This window comes from Gavialis gangeticus, unplaced genomic scaffold (assembly GCF_001723915.1).
Source record: "Gavialis gangeticus isolate Ggan-Ray unplaced genomic scaffold, GavGan_comp1, whole genome shotgun sequence".
In the NCBI taxonomy this organism is placed as follows: Eukaryota; Metazoa; Chordata; order Crocodylia; family Gavialidae; genus Gavialis; species Gavialis gangeticus.
This window is the reverse complement of record NW_017729029.1, coordinates 62,555,466-62,575,443: the sequence shown is the minus strand read 5'-3', so window position 1 is coordinate 62,575,443 and position 19,978 is coordinate 62,555,466. Positions and strand designations below refer to the sequence as shown.

The 19,978-nt window shown below is 40.5% G+C and overlaps 1 protein-coding gene across 1 annotated transcript in view; it reads left to right on the top strand.

Moving 5' to 3' along the window:
- Positions 1–19,463, top strand: part of PDGFC (platelet derived growth factor C) — a 276,024-nt gene extending 256,561 nt beyond the window's left edge. The window contains exons 4-6 of the mRNA XM_019521690.1: positions 5,849–6,056; positions 15,677–15,894; positions 17,785–19,463. Of these exons, the coding sequence (XP_019377235.1) occupies positions 5,849–6,056; positions 15,677–15,894; positions 17,785–17,901 (543 nt within the window). The 3' untranslated portion in view covers positions 17,902–19,463. The remainder of the gene's footprint in view (positions 1–5,848; positions 6,057–15,676; positions 15,895–17,784) is intronic.
- The last annotated feature ends 515 nt before the right edge of the window (positions 19,464–19,978 follow it).

The window sequence follows — 19,978 nt, the reverse complement described above, 5'->3', positions numbered from 1 at the left end:
TAAATGAATCACTAGGGTGTCCAATAAAACCAACAACCCTTCCACCAGAAGCATTGTAAATGCAAAATCCAAATTTATTACAAAGAACAAACACAAAGCAAAATTAAACACTAACTATAATTTTAAAACACTATAAACTACAAAACAAAGTCTATAGGTGGCACCCTCTTGAGGAGGCTTTATCTATACCCAGGCAGTCTGGGACTTGGGGCGCCCCACTGGGTAGTTCTGGGCTCCTGCAGCCCCATACCTGCCCTTCAGCAATGGGCTGGAGAGAGGGAGCCACACCAGAGACTCCTTTGAGCTGCTTCATGGGTTTACTGCACTGCAGGGAGCTGCTAGAGAGCATGGGTCCTTATGCATTGCAAGGGCCTCTCATTGCTCCCTGTGAAGCTGTAGTACTGATTTCCACTTCCATGTAGTGGCTTTGATGGCTAAACTGTAGCTTTTGTCATCATATGACACCCCAAAGTTTCTAGTTCTCATCCCAGCTCTGCTGTAGTAGGAAACTGCAAGAGCACTCAAAGAAAAGCCAGCCAAACAGAAAAAGAGCCTGAACTGCACCCAGCACCAACCATGCTGTTTGGTCATGACACAGAGCAACAACATGTGCAAGGCCCAAAACATGCCAGGCCCAAGCCAGGCCCAGACATGCAGCAAACATACAGCAGGGCTCAGCAATACAGCTATGCACAACAGCTGTAAAACAATAAAAGGGGGACTCAGGCCTATCTGGCATCAGGGCCTGACCATGCAACAAAAGAGCACCAGGCCTATTTGGCTGCAGACTAGACAGTTAGTCTCAGCTATCCTGCTATGCTAAGACCCAACAGCTATTAAACAACAAAAGGGGGACCAGGCCTAACTTGGCCTGAGCCTGAACTACAGCTAGCACCCAACCACACCACTTGGTTGGGGAGGCAGTTAGGAAGGCCAACCGCACCTTGTCATGCATCCACAGATGCATTTCAAGCAGGTCAAAAGAGGTGATCCTCCCCCTCTGTGCAGCACTGGTCAGGCCGCAGTTGGAGTACTGCGTCCAGTTCTGGGCGCTGCACTTCAAGAGGGATGTGGACAGCATGAAGAGGGTCCAGAGGAGGGCCACTCGCATGATCAGGGGACAGCAGGGCAGGCCCTATGAGGAGAGGCTATGGGACCTGAACCTGTTCAGCTTCCAAAAGAGAAGGCTGAGGGGGGATCTTGTGGCCTGTTATAAACTAGTCAGGGGGATCAGCAGGCACTGGGGGAGTCACTGTTCCCCCGAGCACCACCAGGAGTGACCAGGAATAACGGTCACAAGCTGGCAGAGGGTAGGTTAAGGTTAGACATCAGGAGGCGCTACTTCACAGTCAGGGCGGCTAGGGTCTGGAACCAACTTCCAAGAGAAGTGGTGCAGGCTCCTGCCCTGGGGTTTTTTAAGAGGAGGTTAGATGAACACCTTGCTGGGGTCGTTTGACCCCAGTACTCTTTCCTGCCATGGCAGGGGGCCGGACTAGATGATCTGCTAAGGTCCCTTCCGACCCTATAAACTATGAAACTATAAGAAACTGCAAAAGGAGAAGGCCCAGGCCTATTTTGCTGGGCCTGGACTGGGTGGCAAAAAGCTGGCCAGGGTTATACACCGATAAACAATAAATGCCAGGGCTTCTCCCTATCCCAAATCTGCCAGCTGAACATTACTGGGGCTCAGCCCTACACAGGTGGGCTGAAATGCAACAGCTGTGAAACAGCAAAAAGGCCCCTGGCTTATGGCTGTAGCCCGGACATTTAGTTTCAACTGTACCACTATGCTGAGACACTACAATACCCAACACAGGAGTCAGTGACTGCCAGGACTCTGTTCCCTGGGCAGTCTGCACTAGGGAATAATACACTCATGGCATCATCCCACTCAAGGCCTGCACGACCAGTAACTTCTAGGACCCTGTTCTTGGTCAGTCTGCACTAGGGCATAATATACTCATGGTACCACACTCAAGGCCTGCATGGTCAAAACTGCCTGGAAGACATGCAGCTGGGGTTCAGTGAGACAGCTTTGCTGAACCCAAAAGAAATTGCAGCAGCAACTAGAACATGCCAGGCTCTCAGTCCTGGCCCAGAGCATACCAGCAAAATTGCCAGGCTCCAACTTTGGCTAGTTTGCTAGAGGGATCGATTTCTTCCCCCCACCCCCAGCATCATCCTACTCAAAACCCAGAGGAAACAAAAGGGGAGAAAACAGGGGTATCAAGCCCCAAGACAGACTTTTTCTCTGTAATTGAGGCTCTCCCTTCACATAGCTTCAGTTTACTTCTCCAGTGAAGGGGGGGGGGGCAGGGGAAAGAGACCTCCCATGGGGAGCAGGCTTTCTGGCTCCCAATTCAGCTTTCAGGCTTTAGCATCCTCTGGAGAGAAAAAAAAGAGAGAGAACCAGCCTAGGTGGCCTGAACCTTTAATAACTTTCCTGACATCACTACAGGGTCCCTGTCAGAAGCAGCATCATTTGACCACTGCTAATGCAGGCTAGTCCATTCAAAATTGGCAGAATCATCAAACTGGTTTCACAGATCCCTTGGAGGGAATCTTAAGACAATGGCCTGGACACAATGAGGGGCAGGGGATATGATCCTCTTCCAGTCCCAGAAAAGGCACAACATACAGCACAAACACAATTCACAGCAACATGAAACCAGAACACACCCCACTACACACAACCCCAAGTGTGTGTGGGTGTTACATTACTTTGTTATCATAACCCAATGAACACATCTTGCTATTTTTTAATGTGGACTTTGGGAAGAAGGAAAGGAACGAAGCAGTAAGGGGTCTGCTTTCATTTCTAACTACCCACCCACAAATGACAGTGCACAGCCTTAGCTACTCTTCTGGAATTGTTACTGGCTTGACAAGGTGCAGAGCCTGTAGAAATTAACAGTAGCAACAGACCATGTATTCTTGTTTGAATTTCCTATTAGGTTGTCAGATTTCATAGTTAAAAGCAACAAGCAAGTAATAAAAATGTAAGGACTCCCATTCTTACAGTACCTCTTGAAAGTGGCCCCAGAACAATAATTGAAGGAGATAGGGGCAAGGCTTATTAACTCTTTCCAAGTGCTGACTTCCTCTCTATAACCCACCTTATCCCCCATCAGCATAATATTAAATATCATATTTAATATAATGTAATATAATATTCATGCCCCTGAAGAACTCATGTATGTTGACTCATTCACAGAACAAAGTATTGTTACTGGAATTGAAACATTACCACAGTAGCAGAATTTTTTCTTAGAATTTGCTATGGATTTATCTAGGCTAACTTCAGCATTTTTTAAATGAGCTATATAATATCCAGTGCTGAAAGAACATTTTCAATTTCAAGAAATAATACTTGGTTACTATATAGCACTGTCTGTTGTATTTCTCAAACACCTATAATGAGAAGTAAATATAATTACACTAGTACAGACTGGAAATTAGAAGCACACGTATGTGACTTCACTGTAGTCATTTCACAGCTTGTAATACCAATCAGAAGCAGTTCTCCATTCCGAGAATAATGCTGATCTCTCCACTGGACCACATTTAAAAGTGGTAATGCAAACAATATTTTAAATAAGGGCAGAGAATTTTTGTAAGGCCTCACTGTTAGAGGTCCTTACTCCATACCATACAGATGAAAGGAAATTTATAGTCTGGTCATGTCAAACATGATTCAAAACATGAGCAGAATTAAGGCCAGTGGGTTTGTTGGTATGGGATAAAGTCAGCTGTTGACACTGTAGCCTCTACAACACCTTATATCTTACTGACTGTCACAGGATCAACACAAGGTCAACAGAGGGAAGTAGAGCAGGAAGGGACCTCATGAGATCATCCTGTCGCCCTCCCTTCCCCCACCCCCACTCAAGGCAGGATTATCCTTAATTAAACCAGCCCAGCCCAGCAAATTGTCTGTCAAACCTGTTTTTAAAAATTTCCAAGGGTGGAGATTTCCAATGCTTGGCCACCCTCCTAGTCAGAAAGTTCCTCCTAATCTCTAACCTAAATTTCCTGTGCTACAGCTTGCAGCCACTGTTCCTAGTCCTGTCCCATACACATAAAAAGCTCATCTCCACCTCTCCGTAATCACCCTTCAGGTAGTTGAAGACTGCTATCAAATCCCCTGTCAGTCTTCTCTTCTTCAGACTAAATAACCCTAGGTCTTTCAGCCTTTCTTCATAAGTCTTGCTTCTAGGCCCCAAATTATTTTTCTTGAACTTTACTGAATCCTTTCCAATCTGTGAATCCTTCTTCAAGTGTGGGGCCCAAAACTGGACACAATACTAGAGGTGAGACCTCACCAGTGTTAAATAAGGGGAAGAATAATTTCCCTAGATTGGGAAGTGAAACTGCTGTAAATACAACCCAGAATGCTCTTAGTTTTTTTGTTTTGCAGCAAAAGCGTACTGTTAGTTCATATTCAGCTTATGTAGCCGAGACCATGGAGCTGTCCTGGTGCTTCTGATGGGAAGGTTTTCTTAGTGCTTACCTATATTCTTTTGTTTTGTATCATAAAGGTCACATTGCACTCTTGATCTGGCTGTATTTCATTGGTATGTTTCATAGAGTATGTGTATCAGTTTAAATAAGTACAAATTAGCCAGATACAGACAATTACACTTTTACTGGTATAAGTGATCAGAAACCAGCTATACCCATAACAAAACAAAAGTTCAGCACACAGGGCACCTATACACATGCCGGATGTCTGCTCCACCATATGCTAATTAGCATACTCCAGCAGCCTCTATATTAATTGTGCTAATTAGTATGCTCCAGCACCTTCATGTTATGTGTATTCAGCATCCCATGCTTCAAAATGGTGCTGGGGGCACTTTAACTAAAGCGCATTGAAAGAGATTTAGTTAAAGTGCTCCCAGTGCCATTTTGAAGTATGGGACACTGAATACATATGACACTGCAGGAGCTCTAAAGCTCTCGCCGTTCCACCCTGGAGCACAAGTAAAGACATCCACATAAGGTGGCTTAAAAATAGCAGAACCCAGTCTAAGTTTTGCCCCTGATCCCCCACCCCACCACCACCAAAGGGTGAATGTGTGTTCTGTTCATTACCGACCTAAACAACACCACTTACAGAAAACTCCATAACAGATTGATTCTGCTTCTGGCTCTTATTATGTCTGTACCTAGCCATTATGAGTTTTTCACAGACACACGGTTCTTAAAAAGTGCTTTGGCAACTTTTGGATGAGAAAATATCAGGTCAATGTAAAATCCTGTTGTTACTCTCTTTTAAATGGTTTAAGCAGCACCATACCTGGCACTGTATGAAACAGACAGTCTTTTTTCCATTAATAGGAAGCAACAGGAGTAGCTATTGTTGCACTAGATATTTTCCTATATTGCACTGCAAGCCCTATAACAAAATAGGCCAGTTAATCCTAGTACTGAGAGCAGCAGGAGAAATGAGAGTATTCAGATTTCTGGAGAGAGTAATTGCTTGTAATGGAGCCATATGTTTCCATAAAAGATGCATGTCACCATTTGGCCTAATTATTTCTGACATATCATCCGTCATTTATTGAACCTTTGTAGAGAAGGGGTGTAGCTTGCCATCTTAAAAGCCAAGAGGTAAGAATTAAAAAGAACATAGTCAAAATTTTTTGGAAGTCACACATTAAATGTTAAGAATAGTTGGGTGTTTCCTGAATTATTATGTTTGACTTAATAGGTGTTAATGTATATATGAGACTATTTTGTTACCACTGCTAAGTTGATCAAGAAATATTTTATCTAAACCTCTGGTGTGGTCTATAAAAGCCTGTGATTCTTGTCTAACTGGTACTGTTCTTTGTTTTAATTGTAGCATCATTCAGAAACTCCCAGCCCATCCATTTTACCCCCATCTGCCTTACCGCTGGATTTACTAAACAATGCCGTTGCTGGATTTAGTACCGTGGAAGAACTCATCCGATATCTTGAACCAGATAGATGGCAGCTGGATTTGGAAGACCTATACAGACCAACATGGCAACTTCTTGGAAAGGCATATATTCAGAGCAGAAAATCCAGAGGTAAATCACCCTTCTACAACTATTGTTTTTGCAGCTCTGTGTAGATGACTCTTTCCTTGTTGATAAAAATCATTTTGAGCAACCTAGGCAACAGCTTATGAATAAGGCATTGAGAACGATAACATTCTGATGGAGTGTGTCAAGTTAAAATATTCTTGCATTTTTGTTGTCATCTGGATGAAGGAAAGTAACTGCAAGTGTTCCCACCCAAACATAGATGATATCTTTGTGTCCCTGTGTAACCTAGAGGGGGTAAAAGTATTTTAGGCTTTGAATTGGTCAATGCCAGGGCAATGTTATGTGCAAAAGCAAAATGAGTTTAGGAGATTCTTACTCCAGGCTCAAGTCCTTTAAAAAAATTGAATTTTCCAAATACAGAACTCAGACTGAAGTTCCTCTTCTTCAGAACAAGGAAGAGGCTTTGATACAGTTCTTCTGTCATAGGAACCACTGTTCCTAAACCTGTCTCTTTGATCTGCTTGTCAGTTGGCATGTTTGATTATGGTTGCAGAATGTCTTTTGTATCTCTTTCTGAGCCACCATTTAGTACTTTTACATTATTTTGCTCTCAGTCACCCTTTTTTAACTGAGAGAATGAAGTAGCTTATGATGAAAGGGACTATAACACTGAATATCTTTACTCTGAGTGTGATTATGTTGAATTCCCAGATGAAATGAAGAGAGGCATGTGTTGATCAGGGGATGTGAATTTCAAGGGGAATAGGAATAGTTCTTATATATTCTAAATGTGTCTGGCAGATTAGGGAATTTATCCTCAAGATGCTGAATATATGACCAGAAGCAAAGATTCCTGACAACCTTCCAATAGCACTGAAGTAGATAGGAACTTGGCAGATTGAGGGCATGTCACAGAGGTTTACTTCTCTGACTGACAAAGGAATGCTCTAGAATTGCATTTCCTGTACTGGTTATGGCAAGCCTGAATGAAGATTATAAAGTTTTTGCCTGACTATTCAAAGTATTTTCAAATTTGTTATTCACTTTCATAACACTACTAATGCTGGGTATATACATAGAATGCTAACTTTGACATTGTAACTATAGAAATGGTTTTATCCTCATATGGTTATATAGCATACAATCTGTATCTTGGAGGTACTAGACTATAAATACAGAAGGCAAGGAGAAAGCATATATCAGGAATATGTTTCTGCCTAATGTTTTGGATGACTTCTCTCTGTCTCCAGGTACAAGCAGCATGCATATAACTGGAGAATGTTACAGACAGCAGTCTCTCTTGCAACAAGTGCACAAGCTAGTTAAAAACTGACCCATACTGTTTTCCAAGTAAAGTCTGATGTGGCTGCTCACAGGCTGCATGCTGGAGAACTCAGTAGTAGGTTGTACTTCTCTGATGTGCCCTGGCCTTTAAGACCTCTACCAAACATTCAGGTAAAGGTGCGATAGGATCTGATATGTGATCCAGATAGTTGCACTTCCAGATATGGCACACAGGAGGCATGATTGTGGGATTGAGCATCAGAGCCCATCTTGCCTTATTGCAGGTGCAAAGGGAGCCCAGGATCAAATCATGATCCAAACTCCCCCTACACCACCAAGTAGCAAGCTTACTGTATACTCCTGTGGCTGTGAACTCCATCAACTGATCTCACTTCCAACAGTAGGAGAGTGCTATGCCTTCTGTAGCTAGGAGTCCCATCAACTGTGGGCTCCCAGCCTTGGGGGTGCATAGTGTGCCCTTGGAGTTGGAGCCTGGATCAGCTGACAGGGCTTCCAGTCAGGGAAGCACATAGTGCACCCCCACAGCAGGGAGCCCCATCAGCTGACAGGGCTTCCAACCACAGGGGTATATCTGGACCCACATTCAATTTATGGTGTGATAGAAACCAGCCACAAAGTTTTTCCACGTGTTGTGCGGAACTCTCTCACTTAGTTCTTGTTTTAAGATGCCATTAATTGCTTTAACCATGTGACCAGGTTACAATTTAAGACATGATTAACTGGTTAATCACATCTTAAGTATAACTTGTGGCAGAGGGCTAATGTTTCTTAACTTTCTTCTGTGATTGCGCAGGTCCATTCTTACCAAATGGCACAATCTAGCATTAGTATATTCGTACATAATTGATAGTTCTCAGTGCACAAATAGTGCAAGTTTATCTGTTGGTTAACATGGTTAGTTCATGACCATCTGGATCACATCTTCAGAGTGTGCAGTGAATTTTATGACATCAGAAGCTAGTTAGAGCAGATTATGTCAATATTCCTCTTCCAGGCTATCCCATGAAACAATTAGGTCCATGTCTATGAACATGCTAAGACGGGCTGAGCTATCTGATGGTAGAATAACTCAAAAGACGACATGTTCTTACATGTGACATTTGCACATTTTCAGTCAAATCTCCTCCAGATGCTGCCCATTATTTCACATTTATGGATTCCCTGGGTGTGTCTACACATGTGCTGTAATGTGCAGTGGCCTATTTTATGGGGCATTAAAGCATCATGTAAAAAATCATGCTATTACTCTAATGAGCAGTAAAATAGGCTACTGCGCATTAAGTGTCACTTAAAAACTGTATGCATTTGTTACTGTGCATTAAAGCAGCCTAATGTGCATTTCTTCACATTGGAGGTACTAAATTTAATGCACATTAGAAAAAGCACCTTACTGCACGTGTAGACACAGCAGTGTTGAATAGCACTGAATCATGTTGAATAGCATGCAGACAATATTCCCTCCTCTGCCACCACATAGCATGTAAATGAAGATATATGTAAGTGTAACTGAAATTAGTGAATAGATTGCTATATTGGAAAATGTAAACTAGATTATCATTCAATCAGCAAGGAAGGGGAGGAGGTGAAACCTTTTCATAACGCAGATTTAGTTCATTGACAGCTGATCCCTGGATCAGAGCCTAAAAATCTACCCTTCTAGCCATGCCTTTATTGCTACATCTATGCGCACACTAGCTAAGTCAAGGCCTGGACAGGAGATACTTTGTCTTTAAAAGCTTTTAGCTATGAGCCCTATCTTTCAAATTTCATTTAGCACTTTTCCAATTAAAGAGTTTCACCATTTGCCAAATGCATTACCATTTTAAGCATACAGTAAGTGGGGAGAAAGCAATGTATATTTATGGAACCTTACATAAACTGAAATGCAGGTGTTGGATAACATCTATATAGACAAAAGCAACTCCCTTCGAGACTGAGATCTTCCAAAGAAACTATCAGAGTAAATCTTTAAAGACTTCTAATTAGACACTGAAATAGATTTTCCACTGAATAAACATATCAAGAGTATTGCCACATTCATCTTAAAACGGACCACCCTCAGACTGCATTACTGAGTGTGTAATGTAATAGCCTACAGCAGAAAATGTGTCCCATTGAGATTATTCAGTATAAATGTTAGGCACAGTGAATGTGAAGAAAACCTAAACTACTTTTTGTTGTTGTTGTTGAAGTAGACTATTGTATTAAAATTAAAAATATATTCTAAGGAACAATATAGAAAAATCCCTAAAATGTTTATCAGTTAACTGAAATATGTTGCATACTTCAGCTTTTTAAATAGGTCCAATCATTGTTTGGGGGTTTTTTTGTTTTTTCATTTTAATTTAGAAGCCAAACTTATGTTTTTGGATTTAGAACTAAATTGTAGTCTCAGTTAAAACAATTTAAGATCTGGAGTAACTCTGTTTAATGCAACAGAATGATTCTATATAGATAAGTACAAAATGCAATCCTCTATTCCTGAACTTTTGATTATGTACATGAAAAAATAAAAATTGCATTGCAATTCCAATAAATGACCCCAAATCATTCAAATAGCATAAAGGGACCATAAGTGACCAGCAGGACTTAGCATAAGCCCTGTTTATATGGGCAGCCCTGGATCCAAAATGGCTGCCCCCATCAGGCACCTGCCAGCTGCTAGCTTCAAGCCCTTAAAGTAGCAGGTACCAATAGTGCCCTGCCACACTCTGGAAATTTGTTAAAATGAAATAGTGACAGTTATAAAAAAATATTAATTTCATAGTTTCATAGTTGTTAGTGGCTGGAAGGAGCCTTACAGATCACCAGGTCCAGCGCCCCTGCACTTGTGCAGGAAGGACTGCTGGGGTCAGATCACCACAGCAAGATGGGCATCAGAACACTTTTTGAAGATCACCAGGGTGAGTGACGATACCACCTCTGGGGGGAGCCTGTTCCAAACCCTTGGGGCTCAACTTGTAAAGAAGTTTTTCCTTATGTCCAATTTAAAGTGATCTTCTATCAGTTTGTGCCCACTGTTTCTTGGCCTCCTTCAGGGGGCCTTAGCAAACAGATGCTCTCCCAGGCCCTGATGTATGCCCCTAATATACTTATAGGCTGCCACCAAGTCCCATCTGAGTCTTCTCTTTTCCAGGCGGAACAGTCCCAAGTATTTCAGACTGTCCTCATATAACCTGGTCTCTGTGCCTCTAATCATGCGCATGGCCCTCCTTTGGACTCTCTCAAGCTTGTCCACATCCTTATGAAGTGCAGCACCCAGAATTGGATGCTGTACTCCATCTGTGGTCTCATCAAGGCCTAATAGAGTGAGAGGAAGACAGCCTTAACCCTGCTCAAGATGCCTCGGCAGATGCATGCCAGTGCCTGATTACCTCTGCCAGCTACAGCATCACATTGGTGGCTCATGTTCATTTTGTGGTCTATCATAACACCCAGGTCTCATTCAACTGTGGTGCTGGCAAGCATAGCACTGCTGATCCTGTCAGTGTGTTACAGATTTTTTCTCCCCAGATGGAGCACTTTACATTTCTTCATAGTAAACATCATTTGGTTGAGATCCGCCCACCTCACAAGTCTGTCTAAGTTGGCCTGTACTGTCAGCCTGTCCTCGAGTTTGGTGTCATCAGCAAACTTTGTCAGTTCACTTTTAATACCTGAATCCAAATAATTGATGAACATGTAGAAAAGCACTGGTCTGAATACTGAACCCTGAGGGACACCACTAGTCACCTTCTGCCATGTTGACTCAGTTATATCAATCAAAACTATCTGGATCCTACCAGAGAGGATGAAAGGAATTTATTATATTTAAAGTGCATATGCTAATGAAGAAACACTTTTTAAATAAAATTTATTTTAGATCAGCCATCATCTAAATATTCTTTTTCTTTCTCTTTCTGTATTTTATTTCAGTAGTGCTCATTCATAATGCTCATTCATAATTTTCTATTAAAAAAAATCTACAATCTTTCTGAAGTAGTGCTAAGAAATAACTTTTGACTATTGGATCAAACATGATAAATGAGTAGAAGTCAAGTTGAAAGAGTGTTTAAATTTTCACATTATAACAGGTATTGTAGCTTAGTTCACTTGGGAAATCCACATAACCTTTTATTGTGGTTAAGTAAACATTTTTAAGGGAATATATACATTCTCTCATCTAGCTTTGTGCCCACAATATGTTAAAATACATTTTGGACAGAAAGAGATACTCTGTAGGAAAAAAAGACCTTTATTCATACACTTCAAAGCAGCAATTACATAAGCACCGGACAAATCTGCCATTATTAATGGAAGTGCATTACATAAGAAATTAGATAGGGTGAGCGTAGACAGTTCAGGATGAGAGTGTGATATCCCTTAGTTAATTGTAAGGCATGAAACTGTACATGCAGTTTTTCAACACTGCAAAAAATGATTATTAAAGAACTCTTAAAACAAATTGAGCAGCAAGCTTTGGGTCTGGGTTCAAATTCAAAGTTATTTCTCCAAGCTTTGACCAAAATGATGATAACTGAATTTTTATTGTAAAGTTTTTCCCTATTATATGACTGCAATGGCATAATAATAGTGGTATATTCCTCTGTTGCTGCCATCATGCAGGGGGTTATAAAACAGAATGAATTCTTTCTCTTTGCTGAATTCCTCACCAAAACCTCCTCTGGTTTACATTTGACCTTGCTGGGTGAAGTAGGCGATACCTTTGCCACCAGTACTTATTTTAGAGAAGATTTTTTCATAGCTTCACAGGATAGAGAACAAATCATGCTAGAGAATTGGTTGGAAGTCCGAGCACTCTTCAGCCCCTTGCTGTAAGTCAGATGTTCCTGAAGTCCACAGCGTCTTAGCTGTACCTGGTTCCTCCAATTCCAGCAGAAATCTACTGTCAGAACTGTGAGCAGAGCTAGATGTGTTGCATTTTAGTTTCCCCACTACCCACGGTGGAGTTCTCTGTTCCCAGCACCTAAAAGAAATAGAAGAAAGAAATCAGGGTGTATTTTAATTTTCAACACAATCAATTTAGTCTGGAGAAGAGAAGATTGAGGGAGGATTTGGTAACAGTCTTCAAATACCTGAAGGGCACTTACAGAGGGGCTAGACATGAGTTGCTTAGAGTCCTCTGTGGCCGTAGAGGACAGAAGCAATGTCTTCAGGCAACAGTAAAGGAAATTTAGGTAGAAGATTGGAGAAACTTTCTGATTATGAGAGTGGCTGAACATTGGACCAAGCTACATAAAGCATTTGTAGAACCTCCATCCTTCAACATTTTCAAGAGCAGGTGAGTCGATACTTAGAGCCTTGTTGCACATTAATTTTGGGTGGCTCCTGGAGCTCTTAACCACTAGATTGTCCGCACGTTAACACCTTTATTTGGTTTAAAACACTTATTATGTGGCTCAAAATTAAGCCACTCCAGGGCAGGATTATCTCTTCATCTGCATAATCCAGTTTCTGTTCTATTAAGGTGTGGACACTCCCCACAGATGTGCCACCCAAATTGAAGGTGTGGCTGCAAGCCAGCACCAAGCCAATCAACATTTGTGTGGCTTACAGTGTAATGTGTAATAAGGCCCTTAGCTAGGGTGGCCTATTCAGGAATAATCCTGCCTTGAGCAAGGAGCTGAATTATATGACTTTGTGAGGTTCCTTCCAGCCCTACTTTCTTATGATCACTTGTGGGTGAAGTCTCCTCTGTAAAATGACTGAACTCTGCTAGCAGAGAAGAGTGCTCTTGCCACTAGACTTCAGAGGCATGCTCCTTCTTGCTTTCTTTGTAGGCCCATTTTTGTTTTATAAGCAATGGTGGTCTAATGTAAAGCACATAAACAGTCTTGGGAGCATAGATCAGAACCCTAGAAGACTTCCACTATCAGGCAAATGTAATATCCATTAAGCTACAGACCAGTGTGCCTCTTGCTTCATGATTTACTTTTGGCCCCATCATTCTTGCACTCCTGACTTCCTAGGGACTCATCTGATCCACCATATACACCTGGTAGCTAAAGTAGTTTCCCTAGGTTCAAGTGCCCTCTGGGTGAGACAGGCCTAAAAGCAGCAGGTGATCAACGCATGGATTTTTCCTCTATGTTTCTTTCATTTTATTTGTTAGGTGTTTAATTAGAAAAAACAATCTTACTCTGTGGTTATTTTCTTCCTTTTTTTTTTTTCCTTTCTGGGTCATTAGACATGCTTGTTAGGGATTTTTATGTGAATACCAGCTGTTAAAGTGGATTTTATTTATAGTGTAGAGTCTTTTTTTTTTTGTGGGCTGCTTTTTACCAGGTTTCTGTCCAAGGTTCTTCAAAAAGTGTTAGTTCTAAAGGTCAATGTGAGTTTGTTTGAGATTTTTATTTCAGTATTCCCAACAGCCAGTTTGGCACAGGGTTTTACAAAGAGGAAAATACAATGCTGGTAACCAACTAGTGAAAAAATAGGAGACACCACTATGAACTGGACATTCCTTTTACTCTTTGGGGGGCAGTTCAAATATCACAGGTTGTAGTAGCCTGCTTTTCTGCCAGAAGCCAAATTGCAGAGCTTTTCATCACAGCTATGCTAATAAAAACATTTTCATTGTTCCCCTAAACCAGTCCCAATTTATTCAAGAATGGCATTTTTCCCTTTCAAGGCCCATTATTTCTTGTCCATGAAATTAGAGGAACCAGAAGTATACTTCTCTATTTCTGGAATTTTGATAAGCTCCTCAGCCTTTGGCATGGTACTATGATACAGTGGAAACTATTTAGAACAGAGGTTCCCAACCCCTAGGTTGCTGCCTGGTATTGGGCTGCAAAGGGTTGGCTGCTGGTCCGTAGGAGAGTTGGTCTGTCAGACTGGAAATCCAGAAGTGATTGGCATACTGCGGACCAGCAGCCAACCCTTTTTTATACTTTTTTATACTTAGTATACTGAGTATAAAAAAGGGTTGGCTGCTGGTCCGCAGTACGCCCGTCAGTTCCAGTCTACAGTATGCTGGTCCATGGTCACTTCTGGTTCATGGTCTAAAAAGGCTGAGAACCATTGATTTAGAGGGAAATGGTAAAGGTCTGTGTTTGGTGGAGATGGATTGCCCTCTTTTACTTAATTTACCCAACTAAAACCCAGAGTCACACTTTAACAGGTTGAAAAGTCTGATTCAAACAAGAATATTTTTTAGCTCTACCTTAGCAGGTAAGGGTATATTTACACTTAAACAGCTGCCAAAGAGCATGCACCCACATCTACTGTCACACCAAACCTGGAAGTACAGCAGCCTCAGGTTTTGAGGTTTGTCTCCAGTGTGTTTGATGGGTAGTGGCAGTGGCACCCCTGGAGTGTCTTCATTGCTGCATTCCGAGACTTGGCATGTGTAAGGGGAGCAAGTGGTGGAGCCATGCTCTTTAGTGAAAGTGCTGAGAGCACTGGGGATGCAATGTACACATACCCGAAGGTGCCAGAGGAAGAGAAGCAGAGATTCAAAAACAGCTGAAAATAGATTTGAGTGCTAGCAGATTGACATGTAAAAACTGACGGAATAGCAAAGGGACAAAGAATATAATTATTTTTATTCAAATGTACTGTACATAATTATTTTTATTCAAATATACTGTACAGTCCATTACTGGTCCATAGCATAGTCTTCCCTTTGGCTAGAAAAAATGTTTTATTTTCCTTTTAAATTTAATTCAGCATTAATGTAAATTATAGAGAAAATTGTGTGTGTTTTGAACAAGTAGTGCAAACTCAAAAGAATTGCTTTAAGGTATGCAAAATTCTTAACCACATGACAAGGGTTTTTGGGGGAGTGGGTTTTGCCAATTCTTAATTCCTGATGCACTAGAATACCAATTCCTCCAAGTCTGTTTCAGAGCACTGCAGTTCAGCTTATGGGGAAAACCCTGTCTGGATACTGGAATTTGACATAGGAGGTATCCATTAGAGCTGGGGAGGGAAGGAGTCCTTCTTTGCTACCCACACCTAAGCAACAGGGTGGGAATGTGGCCACTCTGAGACAAGTAAGGTTGGTGCAGTACACATGGCTTCTTTTGCACCATCCTTCTCCCTAGGTCAGAAATAATTTATGAATCTGCATATGTCCTCTGTAGCAGCATAGAAGGAACCCAGATTGAAATGAGCTTCATAGCACTGATATGGTATGGGTTCTATGCAAGAGGATACAGACAACTTGCCGCCGCTGACATATAATGGAGCTGTATCATGCTGACTTCCGTGATTGTAGAGGGGCTTGGTTGGAATTGTCTTAAGGAAAGCTTCACATAAAATGAATGTCTTAAACACACAGGAATTCTCCTGTATTTACTTGATGGAATTTGATAGACAAAATATAAAATCATTTCTGTTTATTTGCTATTCAGTGGTAGATCTGAACCTTCTAAAGGAGGAGGTACGACTGTACAGCTGCACTCCTCGCAACTTCTCAGTGTCGCTAAGGGAGGAGCTAAAGCGAACTGACACCATCTTTTGGCCACTGTGTCTACTGGTTAAACGTTGTGGTGGAAACTGTGCCTGCTGTCAGCATAATTGCAATGACTGCCAATGCATCCCAACAAAAGTCACCAAAAAATACCATGAGGTACGTTCTTCATTATGTGTTTTTTTTACATTTGAGACAAGAAAAAAAACAAACTCATTAAAACAGGGGTCAGCAACCTACAGCCCATGGGCCAGATCTATGAGCCCTACCGGTGGCCAACTTTGGACCTTAACTGTGTCATTCTGGGCTGCAACTACAAAAAAGTGTTTCCTGACCACTGCACTGAATGACCAATCTTTAATGTCAATGTTAACAGTCAACATTAACGCTCAACAGAATGCAGTTCCTGGGGCATTGCTAGTGTGACTATACATTGAATCACCTGGAAAAAGCTCTCCCTTGCACCAAGAGTAAATAACGAGAGTCCATATAGTCATGTGTAACCCTATTTATGGGTTCTGAAGAAAATACACCACATTTTCTCTTATCTCATGCCCCAAAATAAGACTTGCACTTTGATTTGTGAAGACAGTATGAAGAAAAAAAGATTTTTCCAGAATCTTGCCACAACATGGGCTCACTATGGCTGCCTACTGGCCATGGAGGAGTGGAGTCCACTCCTCAGCATCACTTACCCTCTTCCTGCAGCTCCATATTTAGAGGTTTAACCCTCTCACGCTGCTGTTGAAGTGGAGTCCGGCACAAACCCTGCAGCCATTCCAGCATCCCTATGCCTCCATGCCAGCACAGACATCAGTTTCCTCACTGAAGACATGCATCCTAATTTTGGAGAGTTATATTTTGGGGCAGGGTGGGGAGGGAGCATGGGATATGCAAGTAAATGTGGTAAATGCTTCTGACTTTCAAAAATACACGTTCAACTGATTTTGGGGGGATATTCTTGTGTCAGAAAAGGGACTTGATACATATGTGGTATTACAGACTGCAGAAACTTATGTTTGAATTATTTATATAACCTGAGCAAAACAGGATGTGCTATTTGGTTTCTTACAATAAGAGTAAATGGGAATGATGATTGTTCAGGCTCAACTCAACAGGTCAATTGACCAGTCTGAAATTTCACAACTTGCAGGGTGGAGAGGAGGAGATGAAGACTGGGGAAGGATGAGGAGAGGAGGAAGGGACTTTTATTTCTTTGCTTATTTTGGTGGGGGGGAGGGGGACGGCATTTATTTATTTATTGATAATATTCCTCCCAACCTCTAATGCCTGGAAAGTCTTTCCAGTGTCTGACATTATTTATAACCTAAATATATCAGTTTAATATCTGTGAGTATACCCACAGGAATGGGTTCTGTGACCCAATGTGCCCTTCATATTTTTTACAATTGTAAAATATGATGTGATTTTACAATCAAGCACAACGAATTGATATGCCTAATACTGACTTACTAACAGTAAAGGAAGTGGTATATGTAACATAGTGACATTGGCTAATTTCCAGCTATCAAAAGGTGAAGCATCTATATTGTTCTGTTAGCAAATAAATGTATAGGTTATATAATCTCCTGACACTGTGCAAATTCACAAGTGTCAGTAAACCATCTAAGATTTAAAAAAAAATTGAAAACATGTTCTTATAAATTGTACATAATTGAAAATTGGAAGCCAAAGCTATTTTAACCAGAACCATAATTTACTGTCATGTCAGGTAATATATTTGGTGCTCCAAAAAAAAAAAAAAATCCAAGAAATCCCAACTACAAACAAGGTTGTTTTGACCAAGGTAAATGCCTGCATACAATGTCTTAAGAAAGTTTGTAGTGGACTTGAAGTAAAGCCAAAAAAACCCAAACCAAAACAAAATACTAATGAGTGGAATAAATGAGGAAACTCAGCTGTGGAGTGATTGAGTTTTTTTTGGTGGTTTTCCTGTCTTCCAATTTACTACTACTAGTGCACTGTATATCAGATTCAAAACCATTTAATGATTTATTTAAAGGATTGGCTTGTATTGTCCTCTTTCAGGTTCTTCAACTGAAGCCCAGAAGCGGCATAAAGGGATTGCATAAATCATTGACAGATGTACCCCTGGAACACCATGAGGAGTGTGACTGTGTGTGTAAAGGGAATACCGAAGGATAAATGTGACTAAATGTGCTTGTTTCTTCCAAAGCACATTCAATCAATGGCTAATTCTGTTATGGGGCTTGTGCATTATCTCCTTTATAATCTCAGTTGTATGCTTTGGGAATCTTCCATCTTCAGGATTTACAGTGAGTTCTAAAAAGAGGAAAATTCAAACTGGGATTATATGTTGTATAACAGCTCTGACTGGAGGCCCAGTCAAAGGATGGGAGAAAGGCATCAATGAGGGATTTAAAAGATATATATATTGTCTCTTTCAGTTGTCTTGACATTACATGGATTTTATATTTAGGAGTATAAAAATTAGAATTCTCACATCATGAAGACTTGACCCTGATGGCTGTCTTACTTCTACAGCTTTAGTTACACCTGCCTTACGGTTGACAACATCTGGAATCTGTCTTTCTGTACTCAACTACTCCCATGTGCTCTAAATCAGAGTGTTCTGTGTCTTACCAACATGGTTTAAAACAAATTGCCTTGTTCTGAATTAAACTTAATTTGTCTAATACTAGAAAAGACTGTATTTTTCCATACTCTTAAAACTCCTGCCTTTTAAAAAACGCTGACTGGACAATAAGTGTGAGCTAAGAAGGAGAACACTAAAAAGAACAGTGGCTTTATTCTCACTACTATGGCCTACAATTTTTTGTTTGTATTTTTTAATTGTGTACATTTTTATACTCTCTTTTTGACAGTATATTTGCTTTTCTAAACTTGTTAAATATATCTATTTTTACCAAAGGTATTTAATATTCTTTTTTATTACAACCTAGATCAACTATTTTTTAGTTTTGTAAGATGTTAAAGCCAGAGATATACAGTTGGAGGATCAGAGATGTGGTTACTATGGCAAAGGAGCATCTATTTCTACATTGTATGTTGTTAGACAGTGGAACAAATCTGGGTTTGCACACTGAAACAGAGAAATGACAAATGGAAAGATGATCAGTGGGGATTAAACTTTAAGCTTGTTAGTTACATGAGATGGAAAATGTTGGAATCAAACATTACTAAAAATCGTTTCCTCAGTAGCTTTCAAAATTGATCTCTATATTCTGACCTTTTTATAAAATATATACATACATATACGTGTATATGTATGTACATATATATATATATACATATATATATATCAGGCTAAGTTAAACCCGTTCCAGCTTCTTTGGTCATTTAATTTCTTTGATAAGGAAGATCTACAACATCATGAGAAGAGAAGTTCAGTTGCTTATCGCCTTCATGATACAGTATGTTCGTGGAAAGGCAGCCATGTTAAAGGCTCCAAGTATATGGTTTTTCACTGAGAGTTTGTTCAATTAAAATTAGCTGACTCCCAAGAGTTAACTCTCCTCAGTCCAGTTGAAAGAACTATGTTTTGGTTTTTATGTACAGTATATCCTTTAGCCAGTATACGTATCAAACTCTATGCCAATCGGAAAAAAAGCATAAAAGTATTTTGCTTGTAAAATGCTTTAACATTATGCTTAGTTTATTTTTTGACTGTTGGCTATACAGATTGTAATGAATCACCAAATAAAGTAATAATGCTAATTTTGGGAGAAAAACAAGTCTATGTGCACTTATGTGTTAGTACCTTGTATGCATTAAATATACCAAAAGAAGAAAGGAAACAATTCCCATACTGTTTTTGCCTGGATGAAAACGTTTGAAAAATATAAGCTTTTTACATAGCAAATGTTAATGAGCGAAATCTACTGTGTTCATAAGTAACTTCAATTCACACATTTCTTAACTTTTGAGTCTCTGTGTACAGACAAGGTTCTTTGGGTAAATGTCATATCTTTTATCAGACCAACTTATTAGTTGGAAAAATTGTTCTTTGCAAGCTTTCAGGCACAAACACCCTTCTTCAGGCACTGGGAGAGTCTGCTGTTGTTTTGTGTTCTCCTTCGTGAAATAGAAGCCAATATGCCAAATTCAGATCTGTGAAAATGCAAATGCATGGCAATGAGAATCAGAAGCCATGGGAGACAATAGGTGTAAGACAGGTAGGTGGAGGGGGGGAAATGGGGGAGTGTTGACCTGGTGATCAAATACAGCTGGTAAAATGTAT